We start from the raw sequence: 25,566 nt of genomic DNA on the forward strand, positions 1-25,566 counted from the left end.
GTACGATGATGGCATCCTCAGCTATGTTATCCATGTTCCAGTGTTACTGTTTCATTTTCTGAGAAATGCCCACTATTTTCAGTGTTGAAGAGGCCACACACTGTGTGGGAGTGCCAGGAGTACTGTATTTCTCTGTTGTAAAGATGATGATCAGCGGCTGATAATGTCCATCTTGAGACTGTAGCTGTTTGCAAGAATAATGTATGTCAAGCAAACCATTCACATTAAATAGGCACACTTCTGGAGTTTCGAACAGCGAAGGATTATTACATACCCAACACTTCCTATGTGTGCATTAACCACACTCGGTGTGGGGGCATGGAGTTCATAAACCATGTAAGACAACGCGTGCGCCTGTGTGTGTTAAGCAAAAATCACAGAATTGATTGAATGTACCAAATTGAACGTGCAAGTACATTTCAGTGAAAAATGTATGCTGTCTGCAGAAACATGGGAGCAGTAGACAAACACAGTTTAGAATACATGTCAAATGAGAGATCATCTGTGTGATCACCACATCTAGACAACATATCAAATGAAAATAAAGATATACAAAAAGGCAGTACATTGCTTCATGTGGTGTGTATGTGACGGTAGCCTTCCTGCTGTTTGCTCCTGGGTAAAAAAGAGAGAGAGAGATGGGGCAGGGTGATAAAACAAATTGTGCCTGTATGTGGAAGGGAAGAGAAGGAGAACATATATCTTGCTCTTTATTAACAGTGTTACTGTCAGAGCTGCTACCAGGTCCCAGCTCACATAGGACCACGCCACACAGCGTCCACTTTAAAAGAGTCTTTATTGAGTTACAGGTTTCATTTCCGAACTGCAGCGTGCAGCTCTACACCTTCTGCTCTAGGTCGGCGAAGACCCGTCTGAGTCCCCGCCTCTTGCACACCAGCTTAATACCCTAGCCTTGCTCCACCTCCTTCTCCTCTCCCTACGTCTCTGGGTCCTTCTGCCCCCCTGGGCCTCCTCCCTTCTACTCTCCTCTGACGCTGACCCCCCTGATCCTTCTGCCTCCTTGCGGCGGGCTTTAGGACCTGGCTCACTCTCCGGGCTGCTTACTGCTCCAGCTTCCGCTGCATTTGAACTTGGCGCGCGCGCCCAACTCTCTACTTTCCTCTTAACCGTTGCCTCGCTCTCTGAGGAGGGCGTGACCACCCCTGACTCGTGCCCTCCCTCCTGCTGACAGCCTCCGGAACCCGATGCCTGGCTACCTTCCTCCCTGCTGCTCTCAGTCTTGAGCGTGGGTCCCGACTTCCAGCTGCTGCCGCCCTCAGTTATGAGCGTGGGTCCCGACTTCCAGCTGCTGCTCTCTGAATCTCCTCTGTTCCCTTCCTCCTGGGGTGTCCCCCCGGATCCCCCCCTTGCTCTGCTCACTGGGGCTCCCTTTTGGGAGTCCTCTGACTCACTGCTTAGGCTTGGAGATCTCGGGTCGTCATCATCACTCATTCTCCCTTCGGCTTCCTCCCCCTCGCTCTCTGTTTCCACCCTTCTCTGCGTCTCTGCTTCTGAACCCCTGACATCCATCCCCCCCTCGAAGCCCCCCCTTCCCCCCTCCCCGCTGTCAGGTGTGGGTGCTGGGCGCTCCATCATCATGGGAGGGAATGCTGGATACAGGTCGCTCCCCGTGGGTGGCCGCCAACTGAAGACCTCCGAGTCTTCCCCCTCGCGGTCGTCGACGTGGACTTGTTGCTCTTCCATCTCTGTACCGCCGTGCTCGAACCCGAGGTCCTCCCCGAACACGTCCAGGTCAGTCTCTGCGTCGGTCGCTCGACCTGGCATCTCCAGCCACTTCCTGCGCCATCGCTCCTCTGGTCGATCGTCCCACCAATACGAGTTGCCTGATGCCGAACCTGCCGGTGAACCTTCTGGGGAACGGGTGCTCCGTGCGGGTTCCCCTTCTGAGTCGAATCCATGGAACGTGCTGGAAGAAAGTGTGGGTGTGAACAACCAGTCGTCGAAGAAGCTCGCTGGCATGGGTTTGTGTGGGAAGAGGGCATGAAACTCGTCCTTGAGCAGGGGTTCCTCCAAAGCGTAGTCTGGTACCCAGCTATTGGCGCTGGCCCGGGTGCCCTCTCTGGCTAAGAGGTATTCGACTCCCTCTTCCCCCCATCTGGAGTCCAAAATCTCCGTGACCTCGTTGATGTGGTCCTGGTGCTTCACCTCCCGCGTCTCCGTCCGTTCCCGGAGCGGACTTGGCGCCGTGCCTGGCTCCTGGAACCTGTGAGGTGCCTTGTAGGGAGTGAGCACCGACCTGTGGAACACCGGATGCATTCTGGAACCCTCCGGCAGCGCCAGTCGGAAGGCTACCGGGTTGATCTGCGCTTCGACTTGGTACGGACCGATCTGCTTGTGCCCCAACTTCTTCTTGGCAAGCGACCTGGTCGGCACTGCGTGGGCTGCCAACCAGACCCAGTCTCCCACTTGGATCACTTCGCCAACCCGCCTGTGCTTGTCAGCTTGCACCTTGTAGGCGTGCTTAGCTAGCTCCAGCTGCCGTCTGAGTTGATCGTGGACCGCCTGCAGCTCTGACGCGAACGCGTCCGCCGTCTGTGGTTCTCCTTCCCCCACTCTCTCCAGTCCCGGGAAGGTTCTGGGATTCCTCCCATTGTTGGCAAAGAACGGCGTCACTCCTGTGGACACGTGCTTCGTGTTGTTGTAAGCGAACTCGGCTAGCGGCAGGTAATCCACCCACGTCGCAGGCTGTTGATTGGCATAGCATCTCAGGTACTGCTGCATGATGGCATTGACCCTCTCTGCTTGCCCGTTGGTCTGCGGGTGTCTTGCTGATGCCAGATTGACCTTGACATTTAGAAAACCCATCAGCTTCTGCCAGAAAGACGAGATGAACTGGCGTCCGCGGTCGGACAGGATAGACCGTGGCAGGCCATGCACTTTGAACACGTGATCTATGAACAGTTTGGCGGTTTGTTCCGCCGTGGCCACCTTCGCACACGGAATGAAATGTGCCATCTTGGTGAACAAGTCCACCACCACTAGCACAGCTGTCTTGCCTCTCGAGCTGGGTAAATCCGTCACAAAGTCCAGGGCCACCCTCTCCCACGGTTCAAACGGTGTTTGCAGCGGTTCTAACAGTCCCGCCGGTGGTCTGTGTACCGGCTTGGCCCTCTGGCAGGTGTCGCACCTCGCGACGTAGTCCGCGACCTCTCCTCTCAGCCTGGGCCACCAGAAGTCTCTCGCGACTAATTCCATCGTTTTCTCTGTGCCAAAGTGACCGGCCGTGGGTGCGTCGTGCAACTGTTGCAGTACCTTGGCGCGAAGGTCGTCTCCGGGTACATAGACAGCCCCTTTGCGTAGGAGCAAGCCGTCCCGCACCTGGAACTCGTCCGTGGTAGCCGTGCCTCTGAGCAGTTCCGCCATCTTGTCTTGCGCGAATGAGTCGTCCCGCAATGCACGTCGCACCGCATCCAGGTCTACTGTAGCTGAGGCACACGCCCACGCCGTCGGTGCGAAGATGTGCATGGCCGCCGCTGGCGTCACCTCTTCTAGGTATTGCGGTTTTCGGGACAGTGCATCCGCCATGATGTTGGTGTCGCCTGGGACGTACTCTATTCGGAAATTGAAGTCAGCAAAGAACTCCGCCCAACGTATCTGCCTCTGGTTCAGGAACTGAGCCGTGCGCCAGTGCTCCAGATTCTTGTGGTCCGTGCAGACCTGCACCGTGTGCTTGGCGCCGATTAGGAAGTGCCTCCACGCCTTGAAAGCTGCATGAATGGCCAGCAACTCCCTGTCCCAGATGGTGTAGTTCTGCTCCGACTTGCTGAGCTTTCTGGAGTAGAACGCTCCCGGCCGCCACACCCCCTGCGGGTCGCGCTGCAGCAGGACAGCTCCCACGGCTCTGTCTGACGCGTCTGTCTCTACCCTCAACGGTTTACTGGGGTCGATATGCAGCAGTTGCTTCTCCGATGCGAAGAGATGCTTGAGCGCTTGAAAGGACTGTTCCGCCTGCTCCGTCCAGATGAATTTCTTTTTTTTGGAGCTGAGCGTGTCCGTAATTGCTGCCGTCTGCATCGCGAACCCCTTGATAAACTTGCGATAGAAGTTGGCGAAGCCGACAAACCGCTGGACCTCCTTCCGGTTGCGCGGGCTTTTCCAATCCAATACCGCACGAACCTTGGTGCTGTCCATGGCTATCCCCTTGTCCGACAACTTGTATCCCAGGAAATCCACCTCCGTCGTGTCGAACTGGCACTTCTCCAGCTTGGCGTACAGTCTATGTTGTTGCAACCTGCTGAGCACCTCCCTCACGTCTCGGTCGTGAGCTTGCTGCGAGTCAGAGAAAATCAGGATGTCATCCAGGAAGCAGACGCATGTCTTGTAGAGGAGTCCCTCCAACACGTGATGCATAAAAGCTTGAAAACAGTGAGAGCCATTTTGTAATCCAAAGGGCATAACTCTGTATTCGTAGGTGCCCAGCGGTGTGAACATGGCCGTCTTCCACTCATCGCCCTCCCGCATGCGGATGAGATTGTACGCCCCTCGCAGGTCCAACTTGGTGAACACGCGTCCCTTGCGCACCGTCGCGAGGAGGTCGTCAATCCTGGGCATGGGGTAATCAGACGGTTTGGTCATCTGGTTCAAAAGGCGGTAGTCCACAACTAGTCTTTTTTGGGGCGTGTCTTTCTTTTTCACGAAGAAAACGGGACTGCCCCCCACTGCCTTGGACTCTCTGATGAAGCCACGCTCCAGATTATGCTCGATGAACTGTTTGAGTTCCTGCATTTCATCTTCAGACATGGAGTATAGCCGCCCCTTCGGCAGCGTCGCCCCCGGTAGGAGGTCAATCTTGCAGTCATATGGCCGGTGAGGGGGTAGCTTGTCCGCCTCCTTCTCGCAGAAGACCTCCAAAAAGCTCGCGTATTTGTGGGGGACCGCTTGCAACGTTCCCAACTGCAGTTGTGATTCCTCCTCCTCTCCCTCCCGTCGGGGCAGGATGCAGTGTTCTGCGCAATAAGAGGAGCCGAAGATCAGTTGTCTCTGGTACCAAGCCAGTGTCGGACTGTGCCTGTCCAGCCAACTCATGCCCAACACAATGGGCGTGTCCGACAGTTGGGTGACATTAAAACTGATGACTTCCCTGTGGTTGCCAAGGCGCATCACCATCGGTGGCGTCTGCTTCACCACCTGCCCCCCTAGCAACTCTCTGCCATCCACTGTGACGACTTGCAGGGGCAGAGTGGCAGGCAATAGCTGTATAGCGTGCTGCTCCCCAAAGCTCTGCGCTATAAAGTCTGCGTTGCTTCCAGAATCCACAGAAAGCGGCACTTCGATAGTGACGCCGTCGGGTAGCTGGAGAGATGCTGTGAGCTGCACTACTGGTTTGGGTGGGAGGGGATCCGTGGGTTGCAAGATTGCTGGGGACTGCTTCACAGATGCGTCTGGCTGGGCCCCAGTGCCTCCGTCTCCAGCCAGACATCGTCGTTTCCCTGCTGTGGTTCTCCTTGCTGCGTTGCTGCAGTCACCATTGCTGAGGCTGCAGTGTGCTTGTGGAGCCTCCGGGGACACTCCTTCGCCAAATGGCCTGGATCCTCGCAGATGTAACACTTCCTGTTCCCTCTAGGAGGCTTCGCTTTCCCTGCTGCCGGTGCTAGGGCTCTGGCTGCTGACTGAGCCCTTGCACCTCCAACCTCCATCGGTTCCCCTCCCCCTCCTGGCGGAGGTGTGGATTGCGCACGCGCTGCTTCCCTCGGAACGAAAGAGAAACTTCTCGCTGCTTCGCGCCCTCCACGTCCTTCATCTCTGCACCATGGACGTTCTTCCAGCCTCACCCCCACAGTCAGCGCCCTTTGGACCACCTCCTGCGTGCTTCGGGGCCTCTCCCCCCTTGCAATTTCATCCTTAACCGCTGAACTTAGACCCTCCCAGAAGAGGTCTCTGACAGGGGGCGAATCCCGATCCCATTCTAAAGCACTGACCAGCGCAAAAAATCGGGCGTGATACTGCCGGACGCTCGCCCTCCCTTGTTTTAGTCCATGAATCTCCCGTCTGGCAAGATCCACATCAATAGTAGACAAAAAACACGCATCCATCGCTTTGATAAAGGCATCTGCATTCTGAAGCGCCGGATCTTTATCCCTCCACAAATTGCGCAGCCAGGCTTTGGCATCCCCATGCAAATGGGACAATATGAACCCCACCTTCTCTTCCTCATCTCTAAAGTCTTTTGCCAGCAGTTGCAGTGCGCACATTACGTCTGCTCTAAAATTAGGGTACTGTTGCAAAGTCCCATCGAAGTGAGCCACAAGCCCTCCTGCTCTCCGTGCCAATCCCACGCCCTCCGGTCTGGGTCCCGGTTGCCCTTGCTTAACAAGCATTTCAAACCTGGCGTGTAGGTCTCTGTAGGCGGCTGTAGTCTCCTCCTCCCGTTTCTTGGAAGCCAATACCTCTGAGGACAACTGGGTCACTGCCTCTTGCAGCGCGGAGATCCTCTGTTCTTCCGTCATCTTGCTAACCTTTGTGAGCTCGCTTACAGACACCCCTCTTCCTCCCCTAGCGGCTTCTGCTCCCGCTGCGAGGTTTCAGGTTTCTGAAGCTTTGAGGAGACGGGTCTTACTGTCAGAGCTGCTACCAGGTCCCAGCTCACATAGGACCACGCCACACAGCGTCCACTTTAAAAGAGTCTTTATTGAGTTACAGGTTTCATTTCCGAACTGCAGCGTGCAGCTCTACACCTTCTGCTCTAGGTCGGCGAAGACCCGTCTGAGTCCCCGCCTCTTGCACACCAGCTTAATACCCTAGCCTTGCTCCACCTCCTTCTCCTCTCCCTACGTCTCTGGGTCCTTCTGCCCCCCTGGGCCTCCTCCCTTCTACTCTCCTCTGACGCTGACCCCCCTGATCCTTCTGCCTCCTTGCGGCGGGCTTTAGGACCTGGCTCACTCTCCGGGCTGCTTACTGCTCCAGCTTCCGCTGCATTTGAACTTGGCGCGCGCGCCCAACTCTCTACTTTCCTCTTAACCGTTGCCTCGCTCTCTGAGGAGGGCGTGACCACCCCTGACTCGTGCCCTCCCTCCTGCTGACAGCCTCCGGAACCCGATGCCTGGCTACCTTCCTCCCTGCTGCTCTCAGTCTTGAGCGTGGGTCCCGACTTCCAGCTGCTGCCGCCCTCAGTTATGAGCGTGGGTCCCGACTTCCAGCTGCTGCTCTCTGAATCTCCTCTGTTCCCTTCCTCCTGGGGTGTCCCCCCGGATCCCCCCCCTTGCTCTGCTCACTGGGGCTCCCTTTTGGGAGTCCTCTGACTCACTGCTTAGGCTTGGAGATCTCGGGTCGTCATCATCACTCATTCTCCCTTCGGCTTCCTCCCCCTCGCTCTCTGTTTCCACCCTTCTCTGCGTCTCTGCTTCTGAACCCCTGACAGTTACAAAAAAAAAAAGGCCAATAGATTCTCATGCACTTACACAATTGCATTCTGCACAGCAACAAATCACAATGCCACATTTTCCCTGGCATAAAATATTGCGCCTTGAATATTTCAGAAATGCAACAGACGTGCTGCTGCAATGAGCAAATGGGTTATCATTTCAGTATCGTCAGCTAACACTAGCTTTTCTTTATAACCAAAGAGTACAACTAGCAGATCCAAAGGCACTTCGTCACCTGTTATGGTTTGGATTTATTCTTTTAGACCAAAACGGCCTTATCTCCAGGCAAGACCAGAATATGCGGAGTGAATCAGGATTACAGAAAGCACATCTCAAAGGGGTGTTATTTGCACCATATGGTTGGGTTTCTTAGGTGTTTTTTAAACAAAAAAACAAAGCTTTCATGCACTGTACATGGTAATTCAAATGTGGATGACGTCCCATCAAGGTAATTAAAAACTTCAGTGAGAAGTCACCAGTTTGATTGGCATGTTTGATGAAGAAACTTGCTCAGCTGCATTGCGGAACAAGGACCACTTGCCCCATAAAGTCTTCTCTTACTTACCGAGTGGTCCAAAGTCCCCTTAGACCAGGCGGGATGTGTGTGTGTGTGTGTGTGTGTGTGTGTGTGTGTGTTGAACAGAGGTTTCCTTCCACTCAACACGACTGGCAGAGCTGCCTACCACTGGTTGCTGAGCAGCAGGCAGATCTCTTGAGATTTCTAGAAAGCCCTTAAGCACTGTGTTCCAGGAGCGGGGCAGAGCTGGCCAGGGATCTCGTAGATTTGTTGCCTCTGCAAAGTGGTTGGACCAATAGCACAACCCAGGAGACAGCTCTATGAAACAGATATGCTTTAGTCCAAAAGCCTACAGTTCCTACAGTTAACGATTGAGCCAGTTCCCAAACTGAGTCAAGGAGAACCACAACCAATGAGAAATGAATGCCTATTTATTGGGGCTGGGTGGAGAGGGAATTGTGTGAAAGAATGTTGTTTCTGGAAATGGCCTCGTTCGCTCTGTTGTGTTGTTCCTTGTGACTTGAGAGGTGTCTTCTCATTTGTCTCTGGGCTCTCAAGCAACATTTTTAATTACAAAGAAGAGACGAATTGGTGAGACCCGTTATTGCTTGTTCTTGGCAAAGTGTACACAGCTTCAGGAGGGAGGGACGAAAGATTTAAACCTGGTAAGCATGGAAGGATTAAGTGTAGGAAACAGTGGGAATAAATGTTACGAGAAAAGGACTGACACAAGCTTGCATTTTCTTGGTCGGAAAACAAGTGCACAAGAGGTACGTAGCCTTCAAAGAACTATTTGATGGGGGAGGGTCAGGTTTTATTTGGGGGGGGGCTGCAATGACTGGCATGGTACAGCATTATTCATGGTGTGTGACTGCTTGTGGTGGCGATTGGTGGAAAGGAAAACAGTCTGCCTACATACTACCTCTGCAGCAAATGGCTTTTGTTTATTTCAGGGACTGCAGTTGGGTTGTTCACCTAGTAAAGGGAGCTTTTTTGGAGTTGATTAATGTGCCTTTCCACCCATTAGGCTATAATCCAAAGGGGGTTCAGCCACTTCTGAATCAGACCAAAAAGCAAGCAGGTTTCCCGCAGAATGCTGTCTGGTAAAGAATTGCCTGTCTCGCGATAAAAAAAGGACTTGTCTTGTCATGATATGACATGACCTGCCCTGTTATGACATGACCCAACCTGACCTGCCATGACCTGACATTATCATGACATGTCCCATCCCGACATGATCTCTCCCCAGAATCTGGCATCAGTCTCACTTGTTGGGCACGTTTCCTAGTTCCCCTGCTCTGTTGGTGCTTCTGGGATGCAAAACAAAAACACAATAGAGGGCTGTTCAGTAGCACCTTAGAGACCAACTAAGTTTGTTCTTGGTATAAGCTTTTGTGTGCATGCACACTTCTTCAGATAACTGGTATCTGAAGAAGTGTGCATGCACACGAAAGTTTATACCAAAAACAAACAGTTGGTCTTTAAGGTGCTACTGGACATTTTAAATATTTTTTTATATATATAATCGACAACAGAGGGTGAAAGTCCTAGAGTGGCAAAAACAGGAATGAGGGCAAAACTCTCTAAACCGCTCTAACTTGCCCTGGGATGATTATCTGGATGTAAAGAGCAGAATGGGGCCTCCGCTGCCCTCCCTCACAACTGATAGGCTGGGCAGTCAGTTCCTGCAGTGGTGCTGGGGGGGGGAGGGGACATTCCTAGATCCAATCGGATGCTAGGATGAGCTCTTGTGAATTTGTGATGTCCCAGGAAATTCAGGGCACTTGGAGGGCATGCAAAAAACAGCCTACACATGCGAACCTGTCTATGCAATAAACAGCACGATTCTAAACACACTTCCTAAAAAGTAATTTCATTGAGCTCAATGCACTATATGGGACTTCCCTCTGTGTAAACGTGGTCAAGCTTGCACTTCAGGTTTCTTATAGAAACTTCATTAACAAGGGATGGATCCTTTTGTGTAGCAGCAGCTCAAGTGCCATTTGTGATCTACCGGAATAGCTCCGTGAATGTCCGCCTTGTCTGGTGTCCATTCCGGCGAACGTCCATGGCAAACCTGGAAGTACTGGAACGGGTTACTTCCGGGTTTTCCACTCGCACATGTGCAGAAGCACAAACCACTCCATGCACATGCGCAGACGCAGCACTTTGCCCTGCGTCCTTTTGGGCTAGCGGCTGGGGCTCTGGAACAGATCCCAGCCACAAAATGAGGTACGACTGTATTTGCAAGTACAATTTTTAAAATCCTGGAAACAGAAAACGTTTTGGCAGTTTCATTTGTGCCCCACAAAAACAGTTCTGTTTCCCTTAAGGGACAGTCATTAGGATGTTGTTGTGACCAGCCTGCAAGGCGGACAGAATGGTATTTATTTTGTTTATCGTGATCGTTCATTCTTCCACATACAAATAAGGAGAGCGTAAAATCCAGAGCGCCTTTCCATTGTGGCAAACAAGTTAGTTTTTAATGCCCCTCATTTCTCGCTGTAAGATTTTGATTCCCCACCCCACCAGATAACCAGGATAAAGTTAGAGCTACGAATTAGAACAGCTTCTCTTGGGGTTTAGTGACTTTACAACATGTAGCCTATCATAACCTACAGTTTCCTCCTTGCCTCGGTTAGTGAAAGACAGCTCCGGAGCAGAGAGGCATCAGGTATTCAAACATTTATGTAACACTGGAAATAAAATGTCACTAGCAATGTAAACAGTTGACTTGCAGCCCACGCCATAAATCCTTGGGCACACAAGAAAGGAGTCAGCCGGCATCAGGATTCCTGACATCTTCTGGTAACTGTACTTTCTCCAGATAGCCGCTAAGCCGGGCAGGAGCTTATTTCATGCATTAAATTACTTGTGGCCGAGACAATTAGAAAATCCAAACAATTAGTAAGATATCACATGTCTGCCATGTTATTGTAAGCCGGCAAAAGCTCTTCCAAAGTGGCATGTTCCCGGATTTAAGGAAACGCTGCCCTCTTGTGCAGGAAAATGAAGCAACCACAATATTTCCCCCCCTTTTCTTTGCCAAATAGCCCACTTCCTAACAGCAAGCACAACACAGGGACTCAGCCCTGAAAACCCATTCACAAGGGGAGCAGGGGAGGAGGAGGAAATCTTTTCCTTTTTCTTCTCTGTATCCCAGAGAGAAGGTTGTATGCACAGGTGAAATATTGCTGAACTTTGCAAGCAGTCTAGGAATTTCGTATCTTTTTTAGTGTGTCTCAACGCTCAGATCCAAATTACATGGGGGAACTGGTCTCTTTCCTTCCTTTGTATTATTGGGTCCATAATAACCTGGTGATGTAATGCTGGGTATAAATGCAAATAGGGAAAAGGCTGTTGCTCAGTGATAAAAATCCTCAGGTTCGATCCCTGGTGTTTGCAGGTAGGAGAAGTCTCCTGCCTAAAACCCTGGTGAGGTACTATTAATCAATGTAGACAACACTGAGCTATGCTGAGCTAGATAGACCAATGGCCTGATTCGCTATAAGGTGGCCTTGCGTGTGCCACTAATGAAAAAAGGGGTTTGATTTTAGCAGTTAAGCAGAATGAATTCTGTCCACTCTCGTTACATGAGAAGTTGATGGCCTCAGAGTCATGCTTATGTTCCCAAACGTCACGTCTGTGTCACCGTTCTTGCTGTCTGTCTTTCTCTTAGAACCATCCTTCAGGCAGTAAAGCACCAAGCAACGATTAAAGATTTGCTGCAGTCGCAAAGTCTGGCTGGACGGAGTGCCCCCAACAGTTCAACGCCTCCACTGAACTGTTTAACAAACACGGCGCATCGGTAAGTGGCAGAAATGAAATCCGGTCCCTCTGTTGTGCAGAGCGAGGATGCAAAGCAGATAACAACTCACAAACCTCCAGGATCACTGTAGAGGCTGGAGTGAGCGGGGCTGTTGCTCTTTGTTTAGGCAGCCATAAAAATCCTTTACAGCTTCATCTCTGTGGGAAAATGGAACAGGGACAGAGGGTGATGAAATTTCTTTCCAAATTCATGTTTAGGCTGCAATCCTGTAGCCCATGAATAAGCTGCATTGAATTTAACAGGGCTTCCATCTGAGATCACACTTTTTCATTTGTTGTTGTCATTTAGTCATGTCTGACTCTTCGTGACCCCATGGACCAGAGCAGACCAGGCACTCCTGTCTTCCACTGCCTCCCGCAGTTTGGTCAAACTCATGCTGGTAGCTTCAAGAACACTGTCCAACCATCTCGTCCTCTGTCGTTCCCTTCTCCTTGTGCCCTCCATCTTTCCCAACATCAGGGTCTTGTCTTAACTGCAATACCATCGGATGTGGCCATATGACAGCCATTGATGCAGTTTAAACCAAGACACCCACTGCCCTGAAATAAAGTCCTCATTGCAGCAGGCCAGGATGTTGCTGTGCTGCTTAGAACATTGGTGGGGAACCTGTGGACCTCCAAATGGTATTGGAATCCAGTTCCCGTCAGTCCCAGCCAGCATGACCAACAGGCATGGATTTCGAGAGTATTAGTTCAACATCACTGGGAGGGCCACAAGCGCCATACCCCTGATTGAGAAACAGGGACAGTCCAAGACATTATGCTGCCTGAGGCAAAGGTGACAATCCCTCTCAATTCTTTGTGTAGCGGCCAGTGGGCTGGTAGCTGAATCTTCCTTCAGCACTGGTGATGGGATAGCATCCTCCACCATACCAGAGGACCTCAGGAGATACCATATGGCAACAAAGAAGAATGGCTGGGTGCTCAAGAGGAATGGCCAGAGACTGTTCCTGTTTCCCCTGAGCATCTGCTGCCTAAAATGGTTGCCTGCCTCTGCCAAATGGTAGGGCCGGCCTTGTTTAGAAGACAGTAAGTGGGGAGATGACAAATATTTATAACATTATGCAGTGTGTAGAGAAAGCACACAGAGAGACTAAAATGAAGCTGGTTCAGGACAAATGGAAGTGCATCTTCATAAGAAAGCTATGTAATTCAGTACTTGAAGGGCCAGTTATGGTCGGCTACTTAGACGGCTTTACAAGCAGATTAGGCAAAAAATGGAGGACAAGTTTATAATCGCTCTTAGTCATGTTGGCTTTGTACTACCCTCCAGGTTCAGAGGCACGAACTTACCAAATTTGCAAATTCTGAAACAATAGAAGAACTGAAACACAGCATTTCTTCAAAATGCCCACTCATCTGAATTTTGCAATGCAGTTCTTCCATGAAATAATGCATACAATAGTGCATATTCTTCAGTAAAGTGTCCATAAAACACGAATATTCTTGTGAAAATAAAATATACAATGCATTATTTTAGGGGAAATTGCCTTGGGGGGGGTGATGTGCATTTGGGGCAAAATTGCATACAAACATCCCTATTGGGGGGGGGGTCACAAACTGATGTGGAAATGTAGAGAGCTGCATTTAAGATTGGAAAACGAAGAAACTGAGAGAAGCCAAAATTAACAGATTCATCCCACCCTAGAGAGGACCTTTACGCTCAGCTTTGGCCTCCCCAAGATCTGGTTGGCCATTGTGGGAAACAGGACGCTGAAGTAAATCATCATTTTGTCTGATCCATCAGAGCTCTTATTATGTTTCTAACTAGAATTTTGGGGGTCCAACACCCTGGGTGTAAATCAGGGAGGTGGCTAGTCAGATATTTGTTGGGAGTGAGTTACTTACAGCAGTGTCAGGAGCAAGCTAGCAATAAATCACACTGTGCATGTTGGAGTCCCCTCCCCCAAAGCAATCAGAGACTGTGCCTGTGTGGCTGTCTTTGCTTCTCCCGCTTCATGCCTCTTCTGATACTGGGAGACCAGTGGGAAGGGAGCTTGCCACAGCAGGCAGGGGAGACACCTGTGACTTCACCATCCTGACTTAGCTCTGCTTCTTGGTCTCCCTCCCCCCACCCTCCTGCTTCAGCTTCTGCCTCTGATTCTGGAGTTCTCTCTGCCACAGACTGTTCCAGCTCACTAAGTCCTGTTACCTCCTGAGCTTTGAAGCCCTCCTCTTCCCAGTCTTCTCCCTCTTCTCCCTCACCGTTTTGCCAACACCACTCCCTGGGCTCTGGGCCTTCTTCCCTTGTGTGGTGCCTCTGCTTGTTCCTCCCACCATTTCTCTGCGTCCAACAAGAACATGACAGGCATACGTCACAACAGAAGAGGTTAAGAACACCATGCATAGTGTTGCAGTCTTTATGGAGCAGTCATTTGGATTTGTTTATGGGGCGGTTGTATGTCAATAAGCATTCATTCTGCGGTTGATCTCACACTTTTCAACTTGGTTCCTCTTCACTTTCCAAAGCCTACTATTTATTTTTTACATGTGCATTTGTTGTGCTATGGAAACAGAGCACTTTGATTCCCTTTAATAGCATAAATGCAAAGTTCTGCCTTGCTACATGCTGAGCTACTACCCTTGTCTCCTTCTTTTATGGGCTGGTATTGATTGGACCAAGGGACGCAGGTGGCACTGTGGGTTAAACCACAGAGCCTAGGACTTGCTGATCAGAAGGTCGGCGATTCGAATCCCTGCGATGGGGTGAGCTCCTGTTGCTCGGTCCCAGCTCCTGCCAACCTAGCAGTTCGAAAGCACATCAAAGTGCAAGTAGATAAATAGGTACCGCTCCGGTAGGAAGGTAAACGGCATTTCTGGTTCACCAGAAGCAGTTTAGTCATGCTGGCCACATGACCCGGAAGCTGTACGCCGGCTCCCTTGGCCAATAAAGCGAGATGAGCGCCGCAATCCCAGAGTCGGTCACAACTGGACCTAATGGTCAGGGGTCCCTTTACCTTTACCTATTGATTGGACCCAGAAGAAGAGGCAAGCAGATAGGCAACAGCAACAATGGCAAGGTGGTGATGAGTAAATCTTTTTTTTTCTTTTTTCTTTTTGGAGGAGGGCAAACAAGCTTGAATTTTGGGGGAAGGGTTCTTCTTCACTCACTTGTTTAATATCCAAAACGGCTGCTAGTCTTGTGTCATCTCTAATGCTCACAAACCTCTCACACAGAAGGCTGTTGATTTTCTAACTATTGCTATTTCCATTTTTACAAAATCTGAAAAGGGAGGCAGTCGCAATGAACAAAGCCCTTGTCTTGCCAAACGGGGAATGGAGGTTGATACGAAACAAGTGATTTTCTTTTTTTCTTGTTCCTTTATGAGGTTGTTAAATGACTGTATCCTCACTTCCAGTGGTCATTTGTTCTGTAGTCTACTTGCCTTCTCATGGGGACACTTAACAGAAGGCAGCCAATGAAGGCAAAATGAAATGTAATGATAAAATACACTCTCACTAAAAAAAAAATAAAAAAATCCTTCAGAAGCATTGAGATAATAACTTGGGCATGGGGGAAATCCCCCAGAATTCAAGCTTGTTAAATATTTTGAAATCTGAGTGGGGGGGATTAACTGGGAGGACAAAGAAGTTTAGAATGCGGTTTATTCCATTATGTTAATGAAATGGTTAATTCTATTGCCATAGCAACAAAGAACAGCCATGATAAAAAGCTAAAGGTCTCCACACAAATGCCTGATACAAGGTCTCTCTAGTTCTAAAGCTGATTTTTAGTAGCTACAATAGAAGTGATATGTGTTTTCAATATCGTCTTAAGCTTCCATATCAAAACCCTCTCGCTTAATCCAATAAATAGACTGGTAGCATAAAGTGGCATATATGTTTGCACGTTTAAAACCTGACAAAAGAGGTTTAATGCTACACAATCTTAGCCGAGGATCTCAAGCGAAGATACGGAGGGCAGGAGGGGAATCATAGACAAGAGTAAAACCGAAAATAAAATATTGTAAGTGGGGATAGCTGTCAGACACACAATACTATATTAAATGCCCAGAAAGAGAACCAAGAGAGGGAGAATGAAATTTAAAACTGAGGAATGCAGACTATTGCTCCTTTAGTCCCTTCTTCTTGCTTGGTTGTCTTGAAAAAGCTGTAACAGGGCTTCAGGCAGGATGGATGGAAGCAAGATGATGGAAAAGGGCAGCAGGGAACATCAGGTGAGCTGGATTTAGAGACTGAGACCTGGTTCAAAGTATAAGTGTAAACAGCTGGGAGGTGTTTGGCACCATCTTAAGAGTCATATTCTTTCTCATTCTGTCCAACTAGAAAATACTGAGAGGGTGTGCTAGGATAACTATGCTAGGGCTGAATTAACAACCACAACAACAATAACCACCTCACCCTGGCAAATCATTACTTTGGCTGCATTGCAAAATTTGGAGAAGGGCAAAATTTGAAGGGAGGTTATGTGTTTCAGTTCACACCTCATTTCAGAAATTCAAATGAGGTAAGTTTGCCTTTAAATGTGAATTCAATCAGCTATCTTCCCCCCTTCCCTACTAACAACCTTGACTTACTACCACATGCGAACACTGTCTACAGCTGTTTATTTCGAAAGAGAAAGCCAAAAACAAGCCTCTTGGGTTCAAAGAAGATTTCTAAGGACAGGTTTCAAAAACATCATGCATCACTAGCAATTAAAAATATAGCGCCAACTAAAAGGTGAGCATGTGTAAGCCAGGGAGCAGTGCCATATTTATCTGAATTTGTGAATTTTTTTTTTTAAAAAAAAGAATCTGAGAGGTGCAAAAACCCTCTGAAGCCAAGTACGAGCAAGAGTTTTGACAAAATAATAAATTAAGAGAAGATTTAGATTGTCTGACTGCCAAGATATAGCTAGACAGGGAGATAATTCTGCCAATTTTAGGGCTTGGTTGAGCCCAATTAGTTTTTCTTCTTTCAAAAAGTTAGAGAGTTAAGAGAGTGCTACTAATACATAAATCCTAGTAATTAGTATCTGATTCCCATGCATTCATCATTTTGATTTTATGCTGTTTGGTTTTTTTATACTATCCCCAAGGAAACCTGGCTAGCTGTGAAACCTGTGACCTCTTTAGCAACGTAGCATCACCCTGTCACCGCCATGGATATGAATAGATATTACAATTCACAGAGGAGATGAAGCTACAGTACCATCCGATTCTTGGTAAGACAGTCTTGATATGCCATCTGTCCAATTGCATTACAGAAAGTTACCATGAAATGTTTAGGATTGCACCCAGATTACTTACTTTATTGCAGGATTTTGCTGTATTTTTTACTTTATGTATTTTACTTTATTTACGGCAATCCTGTGCACTCTAAGAGTGCAATCCAAACCCAAGATCTGTCAGGATTGAGTGAGTTTGGAACAGGCAGATCTTTTGAGGGTTATTCCAGTGTAAGTTTCACATTCTAGCCATGAATATGCCAGCGTAACACCTTCAACCTGGCTAAGTTTGACCATGCTGGCTAAGCTGCAGCTCAGCAGAGGAACTTAAGCTGGAGGAATTTATACCATCTTAAGTTCCCCAAAGGTGGAGCAAGCAGAGACTTGCATGTATTCCAAGTCAGTCACATGATCTGGCAACCCAGTGGGACTCATGCCAGCCAAACTCTGTTTTAAAGACTTGTTTTCTATCTGCCAGGTTCGGGCTGGGTCAGCTGGCAAGTCTCCAGTTCCTGAATCAAGCTTGGAATATGGGTAGGTCACACTGGCTTAACTTAAAATACCAGTTTCCTATGCTTCATATTGCACTGTAATTTGGAAATAAGGCCAATTGAACTCAGTGGGATGTTCATTTGCCTGGGCATGCACAGGATTGCAGCATATACTGCCTTTAGGGTGCTGGGCAGCTAAAATAATCCCACCCTGAAAAACATATTCAGCATGCTGATATACTCTTAGAAAGCATTAGTTGTCAAAGTCATCTGTAGAAGTCATGGTCTTTTTGTTCAGCCAACTTCTGTAAACAAAAGGGAAGAAGCTGGTTGACTTTTCCCCACCAAACAGTGGCGTAGCTTGGGGGGTGCGGGGGGGCAGCCGCACCGGGCGCAACATCGGGGGTTAGGGGCGCAAATCCACGGGTTAGGGGGCGCAAATTACTTCCCTTGCCCCAGGTGCTGACAACCCACGCTACGCCACTGCCACCAAATCTTGAGTGAAGAAACAAAGTGAAGAAATCCTCAAAAAGGATTTGTTTTCTGAATATAATATAATATAATATAATATAATATAATATAATAATATAATATAGTTCTACCCTGCCCATCTGACTGGGTTTCCACAGCCACTCTGGGCAGCTTCCAACATAACTAATAATAATAATAATAATAATAATAATAATAATAATAATAATAATATTTATACCCCGCCCATCTGGCTGGGCTTCCACAGCCACTCTGGGCAGCTTCCAAAAAAATATTAAAATGCTGTAATACATCAAACATTAAAAGCTTCCCTAAAAAGGGCTGCCTTCAGATGTCTTCTAAAAGTCTGGTAGTTGTTGTTCTCTTCGACATCTGGTGAGAGGGCATTCCACAGGGTGGGCACCACTACTGAGAAGGCCCTCTGCCTGGTTCCCTGTAACCTCACTTCTCGCAGTGAGGGAACCGCCAGAAGGTCCTCGGAGCTGGACTTCAGTGTCTGGGATGAACGATGGGGGTGGAGACGCTCCTTCAGGTGTACTGGATCGAGGCCATTTAGGGCTTTAAAGGTCAGCACCAACACTTTGACTTGTGCTCGGAAACGTCCTGGGAGCCAATATAGGTCTTTCAGGACCGGTGTTATATGGTCTTGGTGGCCACTCCCAGTCACCAGTCTAGCTGCTGCATTCTGAATTAGTTGCAGTTTCCGGGTCACCTTCAAAGGTAGCCCCATGTAGTGTGTGTTGCAGTAGTACAAGCGGGAGATAACCAGAGCATGCACCACTCTGGTGAGACAGTCCGCAAGCAGGTAGGGTCTCAGCCGGTGTACCAGGTGGAGTTGGTAGACAGCTGCCCTGGACACAGAATTGACCTGTGCCTCGATGGACAGCTGATAGACCAAAATGACTCCCAGGCTGCACACCTGCTCCTTCAGGGGCACAGCTGTCCCATTCAGGACCAGGGAGTTCCCCACCCCCACCCACCCCGTCCCCACAAAACAAAATAATTGAGAATCTCTTAGGAAATCACGACACATCTAAAACAGCATTATCTCACAAGTAAGCAGACGAATGCTGAAATCTGTATGCATAATGGCATATTTAGAATTATATCTCTTGCAACCCTGGCAATTTTTGCATTGCATGTCTGTGCTTCAGGAAAGCTGTAGTGACCAACGCCAGCTAGCTTCTTCTTTCAACATTAAGGATGCCAGTTGTGAATTAGGAACTCTCGACGTTGTGGCAAAGATGTTCTTGTAATATGGTGAACAATTATAGCACCTCAGAACAAGATAACACTACACAGCAGGTGGTCTGTTTAATGGTGCCTCTTGAGGTCCTCAGGGGAAGTTGCAAGACGGAAAGAGCATTTTGATACGACTTGGAAACATACCCACAATTTTTCTTCTTCTTCTTCTTTTTTGGCCTCTATTTTTACTGATGACATAAGTGAGGAGATGCACTTGTTATAAAGCAGCCTTACTATAGAATCTGTTTGTCAAGAAGATCTCTGAGAGAGATCAAGAGATTGTACACAAACTCCTAAGGTATGCATTCTTCTAGAACATTCCCAAAGGAAGCTGAAAACATTTCATCTGAACAAGATGTGAGTGTGAGACTCAGAAGCTCCTCAGGGCTTTGCAGTTGGGCCAAGTTTATTTCCATTTAGGTGTGTGAAGATGCTCAGAATAATTACAGAACACAAGCCAGGAGACAGTTTAGTAGCTAAGCCTTTAAAAACAGTGTTTACTAATGTGGGTGGAACTGCCTCCTAGGTGGGCATTGGGATTACATAGTAGGGCACAAGGAAGCAAGCGGGCAGTGGAGGTGTCAATGACTATCAGACTCCGAAAAGCTGGTATCACTGGAACAAGTTCATCAGTTTTGTTGAATTAATTAAACTAGTTTTACTTGGATTTTGAATAAATGTGCAATGAATTGTTGTTGTTTTGAAATTTACTGTGTTATTGCGGGCCCAGTTGCATAGCTGCCCACTCCCAGGTCAGTGTCTACGTGTGATATATGATTAATAACTAAGGCAAAGAATCTGGATTAAAAATGACCAAAACTTTATTGATTACAGATGTAGGTGGAATTTTGGTTCAGGCATTCCATTCCAGCCTCTTGCTGGAAGGCCGGAAGCACTGCAGGGTCGTGCCAGGATTATGGCCTCCCCAAGATGCTGATCTACTGAGTTGGCCACTCCAAGACTGCAGAGTGCGAGAGGAAGGGGTAAGCATCCATTATCTTCCTTAGTGGGTTGGGCAAAGAACTATTCTAAACAATGCTTTCTATAGGACAGGGGAAATCAATTTATGGAACCACCCAGAAAAGTTTGGGAACTTTAAAACTTGACTGATAAAAGGACACACCCAAGACAAACAGTGTAGCTTTATCTGCAATACTGTTGGGTTTTTGATACTTTCTAGAAACCACGTAGTCCAAGCCTCAAGACCGTTTAAATTACACAAACTCTTGATCTTTTTTATATAAATATATTTATATTTTATATAAATATATATATTTTATATATAAATAAATTTATGGGTTCAATTGAAAAGAAGCCTTTTTCTTATCAGATATCAGAATACCGTTTTTGTGTCTGCATCTTTAATTTTATGAAACTGTTCTGCTGTTTTTATGTTGTGTTTTTGTATACCGCTTATAGATTTTAAAATACTAAGTTGTTTAGGAATACTTAAAGACAAAACCAAATAGCTCCAAGAGAAGCATGGAAGTAGAGCAGTGCAAATTAGCTAAGCTATGAATCGATTTAGTCTGTCAAAATACCACATTAATCTGCTTTGTCTTTGATTTGCTTACCTGCTTGGATGTTATTCAGGGCCTGACATTAATTAAAAGCTATGAAAAGATCCCTGACAAATAGCCACAGAAAACACAACATCTGTCAGAGTTAGTAGGTACTTTTAACATGCCTGTGTTCACTTTAGGACTGCTACCTTTTAAGTGTCAACAAGGCATGTGCATCTGGTTATGTTGGGTTATTAAATATGGAGGGGGAATCTCTCTCCCTAGCAACATTATAGCTAAGTGCCATGAGGTTGATGGAGAATTACACAGTATCTACATTGCCTGATAGAGTGAATTAATCAATATGTCCTCTATCAAAATGGTGAACACATCATCTTTGATTTGTTAATGCTGTAAAAATTACTGTTGTGTGCTGGGATTTTATTTATGAAAAAAAGTCATGGCAGCCACACCTATGGAGGAAATTTCAAGTTGCTCGGGGCAGAGCTCTTGAAAAATGAACAACCTGCATGGGTTATTTCATTTATTTGGACATTTAAATCCTGGTTGTTGTTTTGCTGCATGCAGGGAGGTCCCCACCCCTGAAAAAATTAAAAAGAATTGCTTCTCTGTATCCCCAAAATTGTGGAGGGCTGTTAATTAATTTCAACAATACTATGGCCAGTAAAATATTAAATGAATACTACCCTACGGATAGCGATGAAATAGAAACTGCAGATTTCCCCACAAAAGCCATTTAGAAAGACGCATACAAACCAGGTTGCACAATGTTCTTTAATTCTGATTTATTAACCTTGTAAAAAGTACAGAAATCTGAACATAAGGATTATTTAATAAGTACGATCGAAATTTTGTATTTTTAAGTTGATGGCAGAGAGTATAAAGAAATGAAGAGATCCATTGTTAGCTACTTAAACAGCATGTGGCTTTCTTTGGGATACAGCAGCTAGTGCATGAACCCCCTAACTGAAAATGAGGAATAAGTTGTAACTGACTAGGCTTGGGCAATATATTGCCTAGGACCGGCATGCCAGCTTCACTCAGTGGTATCACTGGTGAAACCACCACCGCTCTTGAGTCCCCTGCCTCCAGCACCCAGAGGGAAAAACAAGCTGCAGGCAGAGAGGGACGCAGGAGTGGAGGTGGTTTCACCAGAGATACACCCCGAGTGAGACCGGCCTTGCATTCTGCCCTCCAAGTGTTGCAGATGAAGAAACAAGCTACATTGGCGAGGCGTGCGCTGCTGCCCTTGCCTCAGCCAAGCAGTTTTACGGATCCCCGACCCGCCGCCAGCTTGCATGACCTAGTGGTAGGGTGGGGGCTCTGCTAAAGTGCCCCCCTCCCCAGCAGCGAGAGCCCCAATTGTGCTCCTGCTTGCTTGTTGGGGTGGGATTGTGGCTGCTCAGTGGGCTCCAGTGTGGTGTAGTGGTTCAGAGCGGTGGACTTGTAATCTGGGGAACCGGGTTTGCTTCCCCACTCCTCCACACGCAGCTGCTGGGTGACCTTGGGCCAGTCACACTTCTCTGAAGTCTCTCAGCCCCACTCACCTCACAGAGTGTTTGTTGTGGGGGAGGAAGGGAAAGGAGAATGTTAGCCGCTTTGACACTCCCTGGGGTAGTGATAAAGTGGGATATCACATTCAAACTCTTCTCAGGCAGGTGTAGCTTTGCTTAGTTGCATCTTTTCCTCCTGGGTACAACAACCACCACAGAAGGAAAAAGGCAATGGAGGTATGGAGGTATGGAGCCTGACAGGCCCTGTGCACTTGGCTACTGCTGCCTGGTCTGCCTTTGGGGAGTGGGGGGGGGCAAGGAAGCTTGCTCAGTTGGTGGCAGAAGCCTTTTTGCTCCCCAGCTGAGCAGCAGGCTGGGTCCAGCTGTATTAGCCCAGGAGCTGCTGGGGTGAAAGCGGTGGCAGTTTCACCCCAAGCCAATACAGATTCTTTCAACATCGCGGTTTATTGCCAAACCGTGATGTTCGGCTGGTGATACGCCACAGTGTTGAAAACCCAGCATCGCCCAGCCCCTGTTACTGACATGCTAATTTAGAATAGTGGGAAATCTCTGTCTCTCCCTCCCTTACTGTAGTTCTACTGTAAACAAATACACAGCCAATTTAGGTTGAAAACTCAGAGGTAAATAGTTGTCAGCATATTACCGCCATATGTCGCAAAGACACGGGTTCTATTTCTGAGAAGCAAATACTCAAAAATAAAACACATGCCTTTGCAACATATGGCGGTAATATGCTGACAACTATTTACCTCAGAGTTTTCAACCTAAATTGGTTGTGTGTTTGTTTGCAGTGAAATACACGGCTAATAAACATTTCTCATGTAATTAAAAAGTTATTCACTTCCTGGCATGGCGCTTACTTACCGCACAGTTGCAGAACGTGAGTGTAACTTCATTTATATGCATTTCCCAAGCCATACTGCACGAGAGATATAAAATTGCTATACTGTGCCTATAACTTTTCACTCACAAAACTCTGCCCATGTGGAATGGATGCCACAAGCTTCCACTCTGGCCTGCGTCCCATGGGTGACTTCCACATGGATGGGTTAGGCCATTGTCCTGGATGCACAAGAACCCTCCTGGCTGTTCCCCAAAACATGAGGGCCTCCTGCACTTCACATAACTTTGGGCTGCTCCTCTGCCCCAGGGCACTAGAGCCCTATATCACCCTCTTTTGGGAGACAGGATGTGTGCCTGGAATGGGCACCTCGGTGTTAGCCAGGGACAGGGAATATCTGGGCCCCATTCTGTATACTCAGCACAGAGGCTGTATTGGTCTGGGGTGAGGACAATATGGCCCAGCGGAAACCTGTGGGCTTCCCATCCCTGCATGAAATGGACACCTGTAGGGCTGGAAAACATTCACGTATGTGACATTTTCACTTAGCGTATCTGCCCAACTGCTCTGCGTCGCACAGGTTGTTCCTGCTAAAACTGGCACCACTCTCTTTTGTTTGGCAAGAGTTGCAGAGAGCCTCTCTATATGGGCGAAAAAAGGAATTGCTGCCTTGCACTGCAAGAATAATCTCATCTTCCAAAGAGTGCACGGATGCAACAGAAAGACGCCATAAATCAGATTCTTGAGCTAACGCTTGCATTTGAAATAATATAGCTAATAGACATGCTCTGGAGATTCATTAACAGAAACAAAGAAATCATGCAAGCTACTGAAAAAAGCACTGAATGGTGAAGAGTGCATTGTATTTCCAAATTTAGTTTTTAATGCCTAGTCAAAAGCAGAATTTAGGGAGAATTAAGGTAATACAGTGCCATATGCTGCAGCCGTTGAAACTGATTAATAGTTCAGAAATACCCATTTAAACCTCTTTTTACATCCTCCTGTAAAACACACACACACATTGAATCTGCATTGCTTTGTTTGTGTGTTTTGCAGTTAATTACATCTTCTAAAAAACAGTTTTAAAAGGAAATGAAATGTGTAATTACCAAATGTTTCCCTGGTAACAAAGTTGGTTTGCGTGTCGGGGTTTAGCTGATTTGGTGGGAGCGGGGAGAGACCCTTCTCCTAATTTTGTGGGGGGTTATGAGGAAGAAATCACCAAAGCCACCATAGCGTGCAAGAATTTGCAGAAAGAAAAAGAAAAAGTAAAGTTCTGCTTCTGGGGGGTGGGGGTGGGAAAGACAAGGATAGCTAACATTTGATAAACTAGCCACTGCTGGTCTGAAGGCTAAATAAAAAATAAAAAATTTAAATTGGAAAATGCAGCTGACATTATAGCAGTCTCCCATCATTAGGTGTCCCCCCGCAATTCTTTTTTAACATAGTTGTTGTTGCTGGTACTAATTAGATAGCAAATCAATAGAATCAAGTAAATGTAAGGTTTGCTTTAACTGCTGGTCTGATCACCTCAGCACACTGGGTTCACAGCTAAGGGCAGGCCTCTCTTTGGTTCATAAGGTGTTGTCCTGGAAACCATTCGGATGCAGTCAATAATAGGGCAGACACTGAGACACAGAGTGCAGCCTGTACAACTGTCAGTAACAGTGGGCAGGTGGGTTTCTGGATCAAATTGTATAGCCTGCAAGCAGAAATAAACAGCACTGATGTCACTCACAGAAAAGGTCAAAAACAACCCCATTTTTAGCATCCACATTTCCTGTAGTTGAGGTGCTTGGAGACATCTTTGTCTGGTTCCGCACTGCAGCTATAGTAACAGTTTCAACCATTAAGAAAATGCATTTTGAAAAATTATGAACACAGTAGCCCTGCTAGAAATCAACACACAGACCATTTTTAGTTAAAAACCGAGTCGAGCCTTCGAGCCTCAGGACACGTCGTGTCCATGATATTTAAGTTCCATGAAGATATTTTTGTTTTCTGTGAAATCAATCTTTCAGAGCACAATGATTTACTGGTGTTATTATTGCAGAAAGCTAAACAGCTCAGTTCTGTGTGGCTTCTGCAGAAATATTTCCACAAATGTTAATATTAATAACAGTGGTACTATAGTAATAATAAGCTACATAAAGTCATTGAAAACAGCAGCAACTCTTGGTTTTGCCAGAAGGTGTACATAAATTCATCAGTGAGCTGCAGCCAATGAATTTTCCTTGAACGATACACATCTTTTAAAAATGCATTTTGGAACGCTTGAAAAATCTTCAGTGTGTATCTGAAATGCCTCATTTCCTTATTCTGCTTCTGCAGAGCCTGAGACAGCACCCTTCAGAGAAAAAACTCTGAAGGCGGCTTACTGATTTACACTAGGGTTGGATCTACACACAGGGGAAAAAAACGCACTATAAATAAGTCAGAAATTAAATCCTTTTAAGAAAAAAAATGTTATGTAAAATTGCATAGAAAAGTTTTCTGCTCTACTGCACCATCAGGCATTGCATGTTTATTTAAAATGCTGTGGGTTTTTTTTTTTTACTAACGTTGT

General features: G+C 47.3%; 2 protein-coding genes across 4 annotated transcripts in view; one reads left to right on the forward strand and one right to left on the reverse strand.

Moving 5' to 3' along the window:
- Positions 1 to 25,566, forward strand: part of LOC309535180 (uncharacterized protein) — a 76,738-nt gene that overhangs the window by 43,337 nt on the left and 7,835 nt on the right. Inside the window, exons 2-6 of the mRNA XM_082228036.1 lie at positions 11,579 to 11,707; positions 16,015 to 16,195; positions 16,769 to 16,894; positions 17,376 to 17,431; positions 19,957 to 20,105. Of these exons, the coding sequence (XP_082084162.1) occupies positions 17,428 to 17,431; positions 19,957 to 20,105 (153 nt within the window). The 5' untranslated portion in view covers positions 11,579 to 11,707; positions 16,015 to 16,195; positions 16,769 to 16,894; positions 17,376 to 17,427. The remainder of the gene's footprint in view (positions 1 to 11,578; positions 11,708 to 16,014; positions 16,196 to 16,768; positions 16,895 to 17,375; positions 17,432 to 19,956; positions 20,106 to 25,566) is intronic.
- The window catches only part of DPYD (dihydropyrimidine dehydrogenase), a 526,409-nt gene continuing 522,243 nt past the window's right edge, over positions 21,401 to 25,566 (reverse strand). For all 3 annotated transcript variants that reach the window (XM_082227795.1, XM_082227793.1, XM_082227794.1), the window contains one exon: positions 21,401 to 24,702. In XM_082227795.1, the coding sequence (XP_082083921.1) occupies positions 24,532 to 24,702 (171 nt within the window). In that variant the 3' untranslated portion in view covers positions 21,401 to 24,531. The remainder of the gene's footprint in view (positions 24,703 to 25,566) is intronic.

Source organism: Podarcis vaucheri (genome assembly GCF_965113315.1).
Source record: "Podarcis vaucheri genome assembly, chromosome: 6".
NCBI lineage: Eukaryota > Metazoa > Chordata > Lepidosauria > Squamata > Lacertidae > Podarcis > Podarcis vaucheri.